The following is an 18,054-nucleotide window of genomic DNA, read 5'->3' as shown; positions in this document are numbered from 1 at the left end:
ATCTCATTTGGGGTTTTCTTAGCAAAGAGACTGGAGTGATTTGCCAATTCCTTCTCCAGCTCATTTTACAAATGAGAAAACTGAAGCAAACTGGGTTAAGAGACTTGCCCAGGGTCACACAGTTAGTAAGTGGCTGAGGCCAGATTTGAACTCAGGAAGATCACTCTTCCTGACTTTTGGCCAAACACTCTATCCACTTCTCCACCTAACTGCCCATGACTCTTTTTGATCAAGTCTAAACTCCTGTGTCTAGCTAGCATATAACTTCATGTTCCAAATAACCTGATCCTCTTCCTTCAGATAGAGCATTCTTCCCATTGACTCCCTCCCACTCATATGGCATGAGCAATGACATGGAAAGTATCCCTTTCCCCCATTTAGAATGCTATCCTTGATCTTCTCCACCTATCCAACTCCTACTCATTTTTAGAGGCTCAGTTTAAGTCACATCCCTACAAGCAAAGTACTCTGACCCACAATGCTAACTCCTTTCTCTGAATACCTGTATCACAAAACTTTCCAATCATACAGTATTTTTTATCTCACTTCCCCACATATTTTATAGTCCTCAAACTACTTCTGCATTCCCTACTGCACCTAGCACACAGCTGTGCCTACAGTTATCCCAGCTGATGAAACTTGTTGACCAATTCCCTTGGTTTTCATATGGCATTTCTTAACACACCTTTGTCTCTTCAACAAACGTTTAGTAATCACCTTCTGAATTCAAGGCTTTGTGCTAAATGCTGGAGACAGATCAAAAAAAAAAAAAAACCAACAACAACCAATCACGCTCTGTCCTCAGAGAGTTTACTTTCTATTGTATTAATTTAAGATTTCTTTCCTCCTTTAGCAATCCAGATTTTTGTCTCAGATCATCCCTTAGAGGAAACTAAAGCCAAAAAAAAAAAAGTTAAACCGTTTCATTTTGCAATCAGGAAGATTAGATTTAGAAATGACAGTACAGTAACTCCTCCAGCTTCCCCTCCCTCGCTAATGTGATAACCCCTCAAGTACCTCTTGTATCGAGGCATATAGAGCTGAAACTCTGGAGCTACCCACTCCCCCCAAGAGCCACCCCCACGAAAAAGTTTAGCAATCCTCGTAGGTGAACCTAATTCCTCAGTTTTCTTGGCTGGGCTGAACCAGATAGGATCCTACTCCCTTAAGCACCCACCTAGGACCCAGGTTACCCTTTCCCAGACGCTAACCCAAGCTTCCTCAAAGGATGGCCCTAGGGCAGACTGCACAAGCTCCATCCCCGAGGGTTATCGCCACGCACCTGCACAGGTGGAAACAGAATTTCCTGCTTCTTTCTAAACAAAGCCTATCTCTCTAATTCAGGCCCTCAATAAAACTCTTGTTTACTCGAAAGGCAGTTTTCCTCCTGCAGTTCTATAATGAAGTTGGGCCGCCTAGCTCTAACCCCGTAGCCTTCCACCCGCCAGACCTCTCACACCATAGCGTAGAAGGGTTTTTGCAAGTGCAATTAGAAAGAAAATCCCAAATCCTAAGAGTCAACCAGTGACTCCTTCACCTCCAACTCACTAACTCGCAACTAGGAGGTAGCTGACCAGTGCCAGCTTAAGAGGTTCGACATCCCCCTTTCTCCAGCTTTGCCCAGCAGCCCAAGGAGGGGGAAACCTCCAGGGGGTCGTCCCTTTTAGCTATGAACGCTCTGGCTCCGCCGTCTGCCCAGTATCCAAGCTCCCTCTTCTGACCTCCAAAGCTACCCCCTCCTTCTTTTGTCCCCAACCCGCTGCTCAGCCCGGCCGTCGGGCTCCCCTCTCCCTCGACCCTACCAGTGGCCCTGGCCCGGCTGTCCGTTCCTTCTCTCTGGGGAGCCCCGAGAGGCACCTGGGCTCGTGCCTCTTACCCGTGAAGCGGCCGCTGCCCTCCCCGTGGCCCCTCCGGCGCTGCAGGATGAAGTAGCAGCTGCTCTTCTGGGTGACCCACAGCTTCAGGGCGTTCTTCAGCAGCACCTCCTCTGGCTTCAGCCACATCTTCCGCGCCTCCCGCTGCGGCCGCAGCCGCCGCTGCCGCCGTCCCCTCTGTCCCGTCGGGGCTGCTGCCTCTGTCCCTTCGCCCCGGAATCCCGCGGCTCCTTACGGCTCCGCCCCCTGCCCGCCCGCCAGCGGCCCCGCTGGTCACATCGTCCTCCACCAGGCCCGGCCCTGGCCCGCCCCCTACAGCCCTCACTCCCAGCCCCTTCGTCCCGTCTGCTGCAGCCGGCTCCGGGAGAAAGCGGAGTGCGGGTTCGCTCCGGGACTGCAGCCCCGCGTCGGGCTCCGCTCACTAGGGAGAAGGGAGCGCAACTGGGGCTGAGGCTGGGGTTCGGGCTGGGAGCAGCGGTCTGCTTCCTCAGAGGAGCAGGGAAAGAAAAAGGGGTGCAACAGCGCCCTAGAAGCAGAGGCAGCTGTAGTCTGCAGCCCAGCGCTCTTCCCCGGGCTGCGCTCCCAAGCCCGAGCTCCTCCCAGCTGTCGGCTTGGAGGCGTCGCCAGCCGAAGGCTGCTTCAACCGTAGGAGCAGGTTGGGTTTCCGTGTTTCTGCCTCTCCCCAGCGCACAGTTCCGGAATCGGGAGAGGAAGTCCAGTCCCAGCTCCCAAGTCCCTCCGCCTTCTTCCCATCCCTCCCTCCCTCTGCGTTCCCAGCGCCTTCCCGCGGCGAGGGTGAGGGGTGGGATGCAGACTTCAGGGACACCCTCCACTTAGAGGGTGGACCAGCCAGCCTGGACCAACTGAAATATCCTTCCCCCAACATCCCCAAGCCCTCGGGGGGACGGATGCTGAAGAATTGCGACCTTTTCCCCCCTGTTGCAAGAATTTTCCAACCTGGGGTCTTTGTATGGGGAGGTAAAAAAAAAAATGCTTATCACTAGAAACCCGAACTAAACTTATATAGAGGTTAAGGGACAGACTGTGTGACATTTAGAAAAGATGTAAACCATGGAACTGTTTTCAGATATTTTGGGGGGGGACACTTGGGGAGTCTTTTTTCTGGGCTTCCTTCCAATAAGTTACCAGACTGATTTAAGAGAGTCGAAGGAGGGATTTAGGAGAGCAACAACGTAAACAATAACAGGATGAAAATCTTACAGCCAAGCAAAGTAATGTGAAATCTCTGTGGGTGTTAAGTTCCATACAAAATACTGGGGGTAATGGGGCCCAACTATAGACCAGCTGATCTGGAAAATGAAACGCAGCTGGAATTGTGCAAGGAAATCGTAAGCACTTAACAAAATTAGTCCAAGTAGTGATAATTTGGAAATTTAATTATCCAGAGAAGAAGTTGAAGTAATATAAGGGTTTTAGAGAAGACAAATGAGTGATTTAAAAAAAAATCGCTTTAGGACCCATAAGGAAGGGCAATATGCTGAACTTAGTTCTGAGTCGTAGACGATACTTTTGTAGGAGGGAGTTCCCAGTGGATGCGCTACTATGTAATAACCATAACAATTCAATCCAACGTTTTTAGGGGTTACCTAGGATAATTGTCAGGCCCTCTTTGTGATATATGTACTCAATCTGAATAAAGTACTCCAGTAAAATGAGGTTTTGCTGAAATGGCTCTGTTGCTTATGGAGAGGTAAGATATGGTTTCCGGGGAAAGACACCCCTTCCTCATCTTCTACGTGGTAACAGAAAAAGGGCCATCAGAGCTGAGGTATACACTAACTGAGTATGTCACAGTTATTAAGGGCCTACTAGATGAAAAGTACTGTTTCAGGAACTAGGAGAGAGAAAATTTAGAGAAGACAGGGTCTTTTGCCCTTAAGGAGTGGCAGTCTGGGGAAAGATGACATCACAAAGAGGGAATACTGCATCATAAATGAATTCGAGAGTTATAAAACAAAGTATATATGAAGGAAAAAGAATCTTCATCAGACTTTTTCCGCTTCCACTTTTCCATCCATCTTCCCATCCATCACTGCTGGACCACTTTGGAAGAAAGCCCTCAAAAAACAAAAACAAAAACCTCAGGAGATGGGTAGATGTATCACTTTGTGGGTGTCTTTCTCTGAAACTAAGAAGCATGAGATAAAAGAATACTTTTCTCCCAAACCGGTATAATCATGATTTGTTGTTGTTGTTCAGTCATTTTTCATTCTTGTCTGACTCCTTATGATTTCATTTGGGGTTTTCTTAGCAAAGATATTGGAGTGGTTTGCCATTCCCTTTTCCAGCTCATTTTACCGATGAGGAAACTGAGGCAAATAGGGTGAAGTTACTTGCCCAGGGTCACACAGCTAGTAAATGTCTGAGGCTGGATTTGAACTCTGGAAGATGTCTTCCTGACTCCAGGCCAGGCCAGGTCTATCCAGCTCCACACCTAGCTGATAATAATGTATAAAATACCCTGGTGATTCCAGCCTATTTATTGGAATGAGAGGAATCAACCACACTAAAGCTTTCAAGTTCTAAGATTGTGATTCTAGAGGACATTGAGCAGAAACATGTATGGATTTGGATATGATAAGATGTTTAAAATTTTTATTCTCTGTAGTGGTACCTAATAAACTATTTTCACATGTAAGCCAGCATACTTTGATTTTTGAATACTACTTTGTGGACATGTCGTTGTAGTCAAGGGAGGAAAATCTCTACCTATACACCCCTTCCCATAAGAATGTAAGCATTTTGAGGGCAGGAACTGCTGTGTTGTTGTTGTATCCCCAGGGCCTGCAAAACCTGGTATATAGATATTTCTTGAAATTAAGTGGAGGAGGTGGTGCCAGGCTCCTAGATTGTCCAGAAAAAAAAATTCAGGTTAGGTTTCTGAGTAGTGGCTTAAGTCAGGTAAAGAGAAAAATTATCAAAAACACAGTATGTTTTTATGCCATAAGCAGTCCCACAACAAAGGATTTCACTGAGAAGAGAGCAGAGAAAAAAGGCCTATTAAACCCTCTATGATTTGGCTACAACCTATATAGCCTTCTTTCACCATATCTTTCATATTCTTTTTGCTTCAGCCTAACTGGATTAGTAGCTGTTACTTGATCATGATGTGCCTTCTGACTTCATGTATTTGGGCAACCTCTCCTACATATCTGAAACACCTTCCCTCTTACCTCTCCAGGCCAATTGAATTCATTTTCCTTCAAGGCCCAGTTCAAATGATAACCTCATAAATAAAGTCTTCCCTCATTTTCCTACCTACCCTCCCTACCTCAAATGAAAGTAATCACTTCTCATTTCTTAAAGCACTCTGTCTGGAACCTTCCTCTGCCTTTATAGTAATTCTTTCTTTGGGTAATATACCCCCAAAAGCTGTGTATTTCACAACCAGGGTTTGTTGATAGCTAATCATCTTATCCTGTAGAAGAAAAAGTATCTGGTATCTAGGAGCGCTACACTTACCCTGGCAATTTGAACTTTCTCCAACAGGTAGAAATGCTAAATAAGTATGAGATTCTCTGTGGTTCTCAGTGAGTCTTCTATCATTTATCCCCTGTTCCACCTCTCTCTAGGGTAGCATGAGGAGATGTTGAAGTAATATAAAGGTTTTAGAGAAGACAAATGAGTGATTAAAAAAATTGCTTTAGGATCCATAAGGAATATGCCGAACTTTAGTTCTGAGTCATAGACAATTCTTTTGTAGGAGGAAGTTCCCAGTGGATGCACTACTATGTAATAATAACCATAACAATTCAATCCAATGTTTTAGGGGTAACCTAGGATAATTGGCAGGTCCTCTTTGTGATATATGTACTCAATTTGAACAAAGTACTGCAGTAAAATGAGGACTTGCTGAAATGGCTCTGTTGCTCATGGGAGGTAGGATATGGTTTCTGGGGAAAGACACCCCTGCCTTCTTCTCTTCCTCATCTTCTAGCACTCCATCCACTCCAGCAAGCTGCCTAACAATTCTTGGGATAAATCTGAACTCAAGTATTCTGGGAAATATACATTTTGAGCTCTCCCTTGAGCAGGCACGTAAACAATATAATTTCCATAGGAAGTTTGATTTCAAATGCAACTGGGCAGATCAGATGGAAAAGTAGAATCACTGGACTCACACCCTCAACTCAGGAAGAGGACGAACTTGGGATCCAGTGTACACTGCAATGCATGAGACATTTTTTCTTTCCCCAAACTCAGCTGTCTGGTCTCAGCCTAGAGCACTGACCACCTTTATCTTTGGCTAGCCTGTCACTGAGCAGGGTGAAAAAATAGTAAGTCAACAGTCAGGCACTACCACCCAGGTATTCTTAATCATGATCATGGCATTCCCCGAGGCAGCTGGGTCATTTCCTGTGATTATCTGTTCTTCCCCTGGCTCAAAGCCCCATTCCACCTTTCTTTGAGCACAGAGAGAGGGGGTAGGCAGTACAGTAAAATGTGTTACATGTAAATGTGTTATCTTCCCTATTAGACTGTAACTTCCCCGAGGGCATAGACTATCATTTTTCATCTTTGCAATCCCCAACACCAGAGTGTCTTATACATCAAAAATGCATGCTCAAACGGATCACACCAATTAAATGTTCCCTCCAATGATGGAGCCTAGCCATGTCTAAGAATCTTGAAGTCAGTCAATTAGCATTTTAAAGTGCCTACTATGTGCCAGACACTTTTTAAAGCACTAGGGGTACAAAGAAAGGCAAAAAAACATAAACAAAACAGTCCTTGGTCTCAAGAAGTTCACATTCTAATAAAGGAAACAACATACAAATATCAATATACGAACAAAAAATATAAAGAATAAATTGAGAGCAACTAGGTGGGCTCAGTAGATGGAGCACCAGCCCTGGAGTTAGGAGGACCTGAGTTCAAATGTGACCTCAGATACTTACTAGCTGTGTGACCCTGGGCAAGTCACTTAACCCTGATTGCTTACAAAATAAAGAAGAATAAGTTGGGAGTAGTTTCTGAGGGAAAGCACCAAGATTAAAGAAGAGTGGGAAAGGATTCCTGCAGAAGGTGAGACTTTAGCTGAGCCCTGAAGGAAGCCAGGGAAGCTGGAAAGCAGAGATGAGAAAGGAAAGTGTTTCAGGCATGGGGGATAATGAAAAACTGAAAGTTAGCAGTTGGAGTGTCATATTCAAGGAACAGTAAGGAGTAGAATGGATTAAGAGTACATGAATGGGAGTAAGGCATAAGAAGATTGGAAAGGTAGAAAATGACTAGGTTATGAAGGACTTTAAAAGCCAAACAGAAGATTTTTATTATTTTTATATTTTATATTCACATATTATTTTATATATTTATTATCTATTATTATATTATTTATATTTCATATTATTTTTATATTTTATTCTGGAGGCAATAGGGAGCCACTGGATTTATTGAATGGAGGGAAAAGTGGCATGGTCAGGCCTGAATTTTAAGAAGATAAATTTGATAGCTAGATGGAAGATGGATTGGGGTGGGGGAGAACTTGAGCTGGAAAACCAAACAACAGCCTATTGAAATAGTCCAGGTGTGAAGTGATGAGAACCTTGCCCCTCTCCCAAAGTGGCAGCAGTATCAGAGGAGGGAAGGGTATATACTAGAGATGTAAAACTAGAAATGCCAGGACTTAACAAATGATTGAATACTGGGGAGGGGGTGAGAGAAAGGAGTCAAGGATGACACCTAGGTTTTGAGCCTTGGTGACTAGAAAGATGGTGGCATCCTCTACAGTAATAGGGAAATTAGGAAGAGGGGGGAGTTTGGATGGAAAGATAATGGGCTAAATTTAGGACATGTTGAGTTTGAAATATTAGGGGATATCCAGTTTGAGATGTCTCACAGGCAGTTGGAGATATAACTTTGTCTATGTTTTCCTCTGAGTTTAATGCAGAGGTTGGGGTGGGGTGGGGTCTACCAGAATACTGGAGACTTTCCTCATTTTCACCTGACATTTCAAGAATACTAGTGGACAATGCTGCCTTGCTCAAGTGTAGAAACAATTAAAGAAAGCCAGCCATAGAAAGTTCCTGGAAAATAGTTGAAAATATCTTACTGCAAAATTATGTGCCAAGAATGAGGTCAGATACTCAAAAAGAACCTTATATGATGAACTAACAAAGTAAGAGGTATTGAAGAGGAGAAGGAGGTCTCTCACAAACAAATAGAAAGATTGCCTAAGTAGGAATTTTTTTTTTTTTTTTTTAAAAAGGAAAGTCCATACAGTTTAACGGGCTGGGCAAATGTAAGAAAAAAATTAGGTGACAAAAACAAATTTCAGGAGTACCTTACAAGGAACTAAAGCCAAATAGCAAAAGATTCCTTAAATTTTTAAAGTCAAGGAAACTAACCAGAGAATGGGGAGGAGGGGAGAAAAGAGAGTAGAGTAATCAAGAATGATAAGAAAATAGCAAACACAAAATTAATTTGTTGATCCTTCTTTATTGAGGAAGATGTTGAAAAGAGATTCTTTATCCTTCAATTACATTGTCCTTTGGAGGGAAAATGGTAGGGGAAATTATGAGGTACTGGATGAAATTGCAGCAAATGTCAATGATAACATCAATAAGAAAGACAAACTAAATCACTGTCATTATATATTAATGGTATATATCCAAGAATTCCAAAGAAACCCGAGCCCAAGAAGATTTATGTCAATTGATACAGAGCAAAAATAAACAGAATCAGAAAAATAATATACCAACTACAATAATATAAATTTTTTAAAAATCACTAAAAGGAAGTCCAACTTCGAGTAATTGAAAAATCTTATTATGGTCCCAAAGAAGAGAAAATAAAACATAGTTCCCCCCTTACTGCCTATGTGACATTGGGCAAAATCATTGAAACTCCCTGGGCTTCAGATTCTTTGTTTGTAAAATTAACGTGTTAGACTAGAAGACTTCTGATCCTTTCCAGCTCTAAATCTATGATCCTATAAATTTCTCAGCAAGGGGGATGGCAAGGGAGATGTACTTTGAAGGCAGAAAGCTGTATATGTTGTCAGACACAATTGCTTTGTTGGTTGTCCAGAGCAAGATGTATTTATTAATATATAGAAACAAATATATAACCAAAAGCCATTAGATTACAATTAGACTATATTAGACTACAAAAGCCATTAAACTACAAAGAATATGAATGGTTTTCAAAAGATAAATGCAAATAATCAGTAATCATATGAAAAAGTGCTCCAAATCACTAATAGTAAGAGAACTGTAAATTAAAACAACCCAGGGTTTCATCTAATACCCTACAAATTGGCAAAGATAAAAACTGGATATAATTAATGTTGGAGGGGTTGTAGGAAGACATACATTAATACGTTTGTAAAAGAACTATGAATTGGTCAACTGCTCTGGGAAAATGAAATTATTTGAGAAAAGTCACTTTTGAACTAATTTTTCCTTTGACCCAGCAATCCTCTTAACTGGGCATATACCCCCTAAGAGGTTAATTATGGGGGTGGGAGATGGGGAAGGCATCACATACAACAAAATATTCATAGCATCATTCTTTGAGGTAGCAAAAAACTGGAAATAAATAAGAACCCCTTAATTGTGGAATGGATAAACTAATTATGATATATGAATTGACATTGTAAGAAAGAAGAACATGAAGACTTCAAAGAAACATGAAGACATATACGAATTAGTGCAGAGTGAAGATAACAGAAGTAGGAAACAATATGCCCAATGATTTACAAAGCAAATGAAAACAGTAAAAGTAACCAAACTCTCATTAATTATAATATTAAATCATGATCCTAGAGAGGAGATGATAAGACACATTTTCTCTTCTCAGTACAGAGGTGGGAGACTATATATAAGTCAGGAATATTTCATATGTTGTCAGATACCATTGCTGTCTTGATTGGTTATTAATCATGGATTTTCTGTGTTACAGTGAAACATTTAAGAGGAATGGGGGTAGGGAGGAAGTTACAATGTAAAAATGGCTAATTTAAAACATAAAAGGCATTAATAATACTTTTTTAAACTTTGAAAATAGTCTTTTCACTTGAAAATCTTATGGGGGAGAGGGAAATTGAGGGTGGGGTGAGCAGGAACCATATTGATTTAGGAGACAGAATAATTCTTGTTTAATCTCAGCTCTGTTACTTCCTAGTTGCATCCTTGAGCAAATTTCAATCTTTCTAAGTCTCACTTTGCTCACTTCTAAATCAGGAAGAATGCTTACCTCACAAGGTCATTATGAAGTTCAAATGAGAAAATGTATTTGAAAATGTTCTGATAATTGAAAATTATTATATAAAATAAAAATAATTGTAAAGTCATCAAAATTATCCTAATTTCTTTTTCCTACAGAACTACTGGATGGGTTAATCAATCAGCCAACAAACATTTATCACCAGGTACTGTATTAAGCAATAGAAATTCAAGGAAAGGCAAAAATAGTCCCTATTTTCAAAGACCTTACATTCTAATGGGGTCTCAAAGTATATTTTTATTTCAGGAAGCCATTTGACAAAGTCTCCCATATCTTTAAGAGGAGGACCAAATTATCTAGTTCATGAATGTCAGGATGATCTCTTTATAAACCTAGAGAATATGTGGTTGGTATGTACAAAGGGGAACACTACTAATGCGTGGCTTTTTGTTTTATTATCCTTTGTCCAAATGAAGGGGTAGAGAGAAAGGAATAAACATTTATGTAGTGCCTACTGCATACCAGATATTGTGCTAAGCACAAGGTAGGTACTGTTATTAGCCCCATTTTATACTTAAGGAAACTGAGGCAAAAAAAGTTAAGTGACTTGCCCAAGGTCACCCAACTACTAAGTGTCTTAGGTGGATTTGAGCTCAGGTCTTCCTGACCCCAGCCCAATAGCAATCCATTGTGGCACCTAGCTTCCATTCTTTCTCTGGTTATCAGTTCCTAACTCTGAATTGTCCTGGACCCACTATTTAAAAAATACTGGGAAAACTGGAAAGCAATGGAACTGTATATTATATCATATAACAAGATAAGTTCTAAATAGATACTCTAATAACTTAGAAAGAGTCACATTATAGAAAAGAGTAAGAAAAAAATTACCTTTCAGACCAGTGAATAAGGGAAGAATTTATGACCAAACAAGAAATATAGAAGATTACAGAAGATAAAATGGACAACCTTACATAAAGCTTTAAATTTTTTGCACAAATAAAATCAATGTAGTTGAAATTAAGAAGGGAAACAGAAATGGACAGGCACATCCTCTCACCAACCTCTCTCCCTCAGCCTTCCTGCTGCCTAACTGGGGGAAATAGGGAAAGGAGGATACTTGGAGGGGAATGGGAAGACTGATTAGCTTCAGGTAATGCTGGGGAGGGTTATGTGGAGGTGGAAGGTGACAGTGCAATGGGGTCTGTTTCGATTCCCTTTCTCTGACACCCCCCAAAGCTACCATTACTTTCATTGAAGATGCAGTGGTGGTGCCAGGTACTGTAACTAACATGGTTCAGGCTCCAGCCTGTTTAGTGTACTTTCCAAGTCAGTACAAACTTATTAAGCACCTGGTATGTGTTAGGCATTCTACAAAGTGCTAGAGATACAAAAAAGAGGCAAAAGATAGTCTCTGCCTTCCAGGAGCTCACAATCTAATGTAATGGAATATTATTGACCTATAAAAATTATGAAAGGGGTGATTTCAGAGGAACTGAAAGATTTATATAAATTAAAGGAGAATGAAATAAGAACCAGGAGAACAATTTATACAGCAACAACATTGCAAAGACATCTTTGAAAGGCTTAAGAATCCTGATCAATGCATAAACCAACCATAATTCCAGAGGACCAATGATGAAGCTCCCCACCTCCTGACAGAGATGTGATGGACTACTCAAGGTGAAGAATAAGAAATATATTTTCAGGCACAGCTAATGTGGTCATTTGTTTTGCTTGACAGTGAATATTTCTTACAAGGGCTTTTTTTTCCTAATGGAGGTGATGGGAGGTGAGGGATTGTGATAGGGTATAGTTTTTTTTTAAGTCAGTCAAAAACAAATATTTATCAAGCACTCACTATGTGCAAAGCAACACTAAGCACTCTGGATACGAAGAAAGACAAAAATGGTTCCTTCCCTAAAGAAACTCACATTCTAAGGGTGGAGACAACATGCAAACACTCTTTGCAAACATTTAAAGTAATGAGAGTTAGGTTTATATTTTTCCTCTATATTTGTCTAATGTCAGGGTTTTTTTTCGAGGTATGATTTTTTTTCTTCTGTTTCCTTTATCTTTACCTTAATCTTTTTTTAAGGTGACTTTGTTCCTACTGGTTCTCTTCTCCTCACCCCTGATCCCATCCTCTCCTTTGTTACCCCCTTTCCTTTGGAATTTTGCTTATTATTTTTTCTCTCCTGCTTTTATATGGTTATATGATTCTTTCTCCCTTTGCCCCTCTCAGTTGGTCAAGTAGATTCCCATTCTCCTCCCCTTCAACTAGTCCTGTTCAGTAGATTTTAAATTCATTTTTGTGTCCCTTTTCAAAAAAGGATTTCTCTCACCCTTTTCATTATTCATCCTCTATTTCTGTCTACTCTAGACCCTCATTCTCTGATTCAAGATACACATAACTATCTAATCTCTTTCTATTTTCTGTGTTCCTCATGCAGTCAGTACTACCAAGTAACTATTCTAGGTATCTATTCTAAGCTCTCCCCCCTAGGCAGTTTCTGCCACTACCTTGAAGAGTTTGCTCTACAGATTCTTCTTTTCCCCATGGTAGTGTCCCTCCCCCACCATATTCCTGATTATGCAACCCACCACTAATCAATACTCTCTCTCTCACATTTTTTTTTCCTCCCTATTTGCCTCAAAATCTTCTCCTTGGGTTCATGCTTTTCCATTCCTCTATGAGTCATTTGACCCCAGGAATTTCAACTTCCCCCCTCTTGAAGTAAGAAAAGCAGACTTTTCAAGCACCAAATCCCCCAGACCACATTCATTGCAAGGTCCCCATCTCCTTTCACAGACCATCTCTCTTCACCCATAGGACTATTCACCAGTGGAATCTCCTCCCACCACCAAAACAAGGCCTACTTCCTTCCCTTCCTCTTCAAACATCCCTTCCTCCCCCTCACCACTTCCCTGAAGGCTCTTCCTTCACTGAGACCTCAGGGGTCACCATCCCTTTGTTGCCAGCCATCAGTTTGACCAGAACACATCACACATTCCTCTCTATCTCCCTGTTCCCACTCCTCTTTCATGCACCCTCTCATTTTGCAATGTAGTCACACAAAAACAATGATTTACCTGTAGTTAGTATGTCATCAGATTCTGTCCATCATTTCCCAGGCTTACTTCTTTACTGTTACCTCTACCAGACCTTTGCTTTCACCCATCTCCTTATGCATATCTAGAAAGAAGTCTCTTCCTGGTTTTTCTGTTGTCACTCTTGTAGTCACTGTCCTTGGCTACTGCATTTATTCACTTCTTCTGCATTTCTGTTTTTGGTATGTTCTAGAAGCAAATAATCTCTTAAGGTCTTTCCTTTCTAAGAATGTTTTAAATGCTTATTATTTAGTATCCATATTTTTTCATTTGTGGTTAAGCTCAGATTTGCAAGATACATCTACCTGGGCTGCATCCCAAGATCCATTGCTCTTTGGAATACTTTATTCCATTCCCTTCCACTTTTTCTGGTTGGTACAGAATAGTCTTGTGTCATTTGAATTTCCTTCCCTTTGTAGTTGAAGGTATTTCTCCTGATGCCTAATAAAACTTGTTTCTGAATTGTATTGTTAAATTTAATCATTATGTGCCTTGTAGTTCATACTCTGAGATTTTTTTTTTCTGGAGGCCATCTATGAATACTTTCAATTGGTATTTCATTTTATGTATTCAGAAGTTCTAAGCAGTTCTCTTCTATTATTTCCTGCATTTGGTGTTAAGGTTTTTTTTGTCTTCTTGTCTTCTTCTTCTTTTTTAAAATATTACTTTAGTTTTTAACATTCACTTCCATAAAATTTTGAGTTCTAAATTTTCTCCCTCTTCCTCCCTCCACCCACCCCAAGACAGTATGCAATCTGTTATAGGCTCTATGTATACATTCATATTAAACATACTTTCACATTAGTCATGTTGTAAAGAAGAATTAGAACCAATGGGAGGAACCACGAGAAAGAAGAAACAAAAAAAAAAAGAGAGAGAGAGCAAATAGTATGCTTCGATCTGCATTCAGACTCCATAGTTCTTTTTCTGGATGTTAGTATTTTCCATCATGAGTCTTTTGGAGTTGTCTTAGATCCTTGCATTGCTAAGAAGAGGTAAGTCTATCAAAGTTAGTCATCACACAATGTTGTGTAAGATACTCTCCTGGTTCTGCTCACTTCACTCAGCATCAGTTCCTGTAAGTCTTTCCAGGTTTTTCTGAAGTCTGCCTGCTCATCATTTCTTATGGAACAATAGTATTCCATTACATTCATATACTACAGCTTGTTCAGCCACTCCCCAATTGATGGGCATCCCCTCAATTTCCACTTCTTTACCACCACAAAAAGAGTTGCAATAAATATTTTTGTACATTTGTGTCCTTTTCCCATTTTTGTGATCTCTTTGGGATACAGACCTGGAAGTGGTGTTGCTGGGGCAAAGGGTATGCACTGTTTTATAGCACTTTGAGCATTAGTTCTGTTGTCTTCTTCTGAGAGACCTATGATCTTTTGCTTATATAGTGAGAATATTTTAATTTTTTTTTGCTTCTCTTCTAGGTTTTTTTTCACTTCTGTATGTTTGCATTCTCAGTCTATAATTGTTCTCTCTTTTGTTCCTTTGGTGAGACTTGACATTGTATTTTCCAGTTTTACTATTCCACCAATTATTTTTGCTCTGTAGGTCATAGACTCTGCTGTCATGATTCTCATTTCTCTTTTGAACCCCTTGGGAATAGCATATTATGGTTCCATGTTCTTTTCATATTCTATGGGGTCCTTTGTTTGAACAAGTGTTGAATCATTTTCCTTTGCTTTGCAGTATTTATTCATAGATGTCTGTACTCAATAACTAGATCTAGAGGCCATATGGATTTCCTTCTGTTGTTAATGTTTATCTTATTGATTTATCATCTTATGTCCAAGGTTAGTGAGTTTCCTTCTTTCTGAGATCTTTGGTAGTTTCAGTCTTTCCTCCTTATTTCCCTTTATTTCTCACTTTCTAACTCCTTGACTTGCTCCCCTCTGATGCTGGTTTTCTTAGGAGCTGAATCTCAAATCATCTTAGCCTTCTCCCACATGGGACAAATTTGTGGTACACCAGCCTAGGGCTCTGCCCCAAGTGAGTTTTGGAAGGACAACTGAGTGCTGAGTACTTTCCCTCAGGCTTAGTGAATTGGCATTCCACACATACTATATCCTGTCTTGGTGTCCTGTCTCATTCCTTCTGTTCCTCAGCTCTTTCTCTCTAGTCCAGCACTAACAGTTTATTTTTTAAAAATTTGATATTTTGTTTTTCCTCAATTACATGAAAAAATTTAACATTCATTAAAAATTTTTTTTGAGTTCCAAATTCTCTCCCTTCCTTCCCTCCCCACCCTCCCATTAAGAATGCAAGCAATTTGACATAGTACATGTACAGTCATATTTCCATGTTATTCATGTTGGGAAAGAAAATACAGACCAAAAAAACCCAAGAAAAATAAAGAAAGTAAAGAAAAAATATACTTCAATCAACATTCAAACTCCATCAATTCTTTCTCTGGAAATGGATAGCATTTTTCATTGTAAGTTCTTCAGAACTGTCTTGGATCATTGTACTGCTGTGAATAGCTAAGTCATTCACAGTTGATTACCATACAGTATTTCTGTTACTTCTTACCATGTCCTTCTAGTTCTGCTCATTTCATCTTGCATCAATTCATGTAAGTCTTTTCAGGTTTTTCTGAGAGCATCCTGCTAGTAATTTCTTATAGCACAATAGTATTCTATCACAATCATGTACAACAACTTGTTAAGCCATTCCTCAATTAATGGATATCCTCTCAATTTCCAATTATTTGTCACCATTAAAAGAGCTGCTATAAATATTTTTGTAGACAAAGGTCTTTTTCCTTTTTGTTTTTTATCTCTTTGGGATACTGACTTAGTAGTGGTATTGCTTGGCCAAAAGGTATTTGTGATTTAATAGATCTTTGGGAATAGTTCCAAGCTGCTTTACAGAATGGTTGAATCAGTATACAACTTCACCAACCAGCACTGACAGTTTAGAGAGCTGTTCTGCCGATGCTATGATGTTGGTTTTTGTAGTTTAGGTCTCTGAGTCTGTGGGAGGAGGGAAGAGGGGAGGTGATATTGAATTCTGTTTCAAGCCTAGACTCTATTCTTGGCTCTCCTGAAGAGATTTCTAACAGCACAGAATACTTCCCCAAGGTGAAGACTGTGTGGCCCCAGTGAGCTTCTGTAGTCTGAAGGGCTGCAGAGGTGCACAGACTATATATGTCTTGACCTGAGCAGATTTCTGCATTCTGGGGGCAGAATCTCCATAGCACTGGAAAGAGGGAGGGAAGACTGGGATGTGGGATTGGGTTTTGTTGCTAGCCCTTGTGGGTTGGCTAGTGCTGCCTTGCTACCAGTACCATGGGGTGGAGGAATCAATTCATGTGTAGACATCAATTCATGGTTTTTTTTTGTTTATTTATTTTTAATCTTCTTTTGGATTCTGGGTCCCTAAATCATGGAGACAGTTGAAGCTTCTTTATCTTTGGTGCATAATTTGTGTTTTGAAGAGGTTTGACAGGTAAATGGGATCAGATAAAACATTTAATCCTCCATCTTGTTTATCATCTGACCCAGAAGTCCATGGACAATGATCCACATACAAGAAATGTATAGAGTAAATGAGAGTAATCTCACTGTGTGGGGCGGGGAGGGGAGGAAAGGGGTGAGAACTTGAGAAAGGTCTCTTGAAAAAAGGTGGGATTTGAACTGAGTCTTGAGGAAGCCAAAAATAAAAACCAGAAGGTAAAGGTAAGGAAGGGAGAATTACAGGTGCTGGCACTGCTGGTATTTATAAATGGAAGCACCACGTGACAATAATCAATATTGCCTAAGGAACAGAGCTCTAGTGTTTATGTAACAAACAAGTCCTTAACACTACTTTCTCATTCTGTAGGGTACAGTGCTGGGCAGAAAGGTAACCTGAGGAGTAAACAGAAGAGGACTCAAAATCTTTAACACCTGAAGGTTTGGAAGAGTGTCCACCTCCAATACTCTGATGGATTTGTGATCTCAATGTGATCTTCCCTTGATATAGAACAAAATCCATTCATGATTGTTCATTCTCTGTGACTCTCATTCATGTCCTTGCAAAAATTCACCCCAGGAAGTCTAGTGTTGGGAAATGGGTGATATGAACCACAATTCAAGAGGACCAGTGATGTAGCATGTTACCCACCTGCTGATCAAAATGGGCTCAAGATATAGGATGAAATTTACATCTTTGGATGAGACCAATCCAGAAATTTGTTTTGTTTGACTAGCGTATTTGTTGCAAAAGTTGTTTTTTTAAAAATCAATTTAGAGGTGTGTGTGAGAGAAAACAAACATTTGTTAATTGAAAAAAGTTCAATGTAAAAATGCTAATTTGTATTATGTATATACCTTGCCCCATCTACATTTTAGCTACTTAACTACTTAACTATTCAATCTAGTTTGTCACTGTTGCCAAGTTTTCATTTTTTATTTCTCTTTTTACCTTGGGCATTCTGGTTCTCTTTCCTTGTCACTGGATTGCCTGAAAATGAAGGTAACACATATGCCAGTCCCATCTCATTCCAGGATCCAGTTACGTATCTTTTACCTTTGTCCAGCCAGTGGCAATACATGACAAAGATGGTAACACAATTAGCTGAATTCATTTTTATGGAAGTAGGAATATTTCTATCAAGTTTCCCCTTCCATGGCTAGTTCTTTTCCTGAAAAGATGCTAAAGCCTTCCTTGAGATTTAATAGGCTTAGAGGACTAAAACTTCCTGGTTACAAGAGAACATAAAAGCCAGGACATGAGGTCAACTGCTCCCCTGTCTTACCAGAAGACCACTATGGGTGCCACTCCCAGAAGTAAACTGTGCTAAAGTGAATCAAGGTGGTATCTTCTATGAATAGCCTTTTCTTGCCCTTCATGTCCTTCCCTTGCTATGGCTAAGTAAACCTCATTTTGTGATGTA

General features: G+C 40.3%; 1 protein-coding gene across 1 annotated transcript in view; it reads right to left on the bottom strand.

The window, feature by feature from the left end:
• The window catches only part of TBC1D8 (TBC1 domain family member 8), a 126,133-nt gene extending 124,098 nt beyond the window's left edge, over nt 1-2,035 (bottom strand). Inside the window, exon 1 of the mRNA XM_027842575.1 lies at nt 1,877-2,035. Coding sequence (XP_027698376.1) covers nt 1,877-2,003 — 127 coding nt within the window. The 5' untranslated portion in view covers nt 2,004-2,035. The remainder of the gene's footprint in view (nt 1-1,876) is intronic.
• Nucleotides 2,036-18,054: the final 16,019 nt, after the last annotated feature.

This window comes from Vombatus ursinus, unplaced genomic scaffold, assembly GCF_900497805.2.
Source record: "Vombatus ursinus unplaced genomic scaffold, bare-nosed wombat genome assembly UNPS02014877.1, whole genome shotgun sequence".
Classification (NCBI taxonomy): domain Eukaryota; kingdom Metazoa; phylum Chordata; class Mammalia; order Diprotodontia; family Vombatidae; genus Vombatus; species Vombatus ursinus.
The sequence above is the reverse complement of the archived record's forward strand: the minus strand, read 5'-3'. Positions and strand labels throughout refer to the sequence as shown.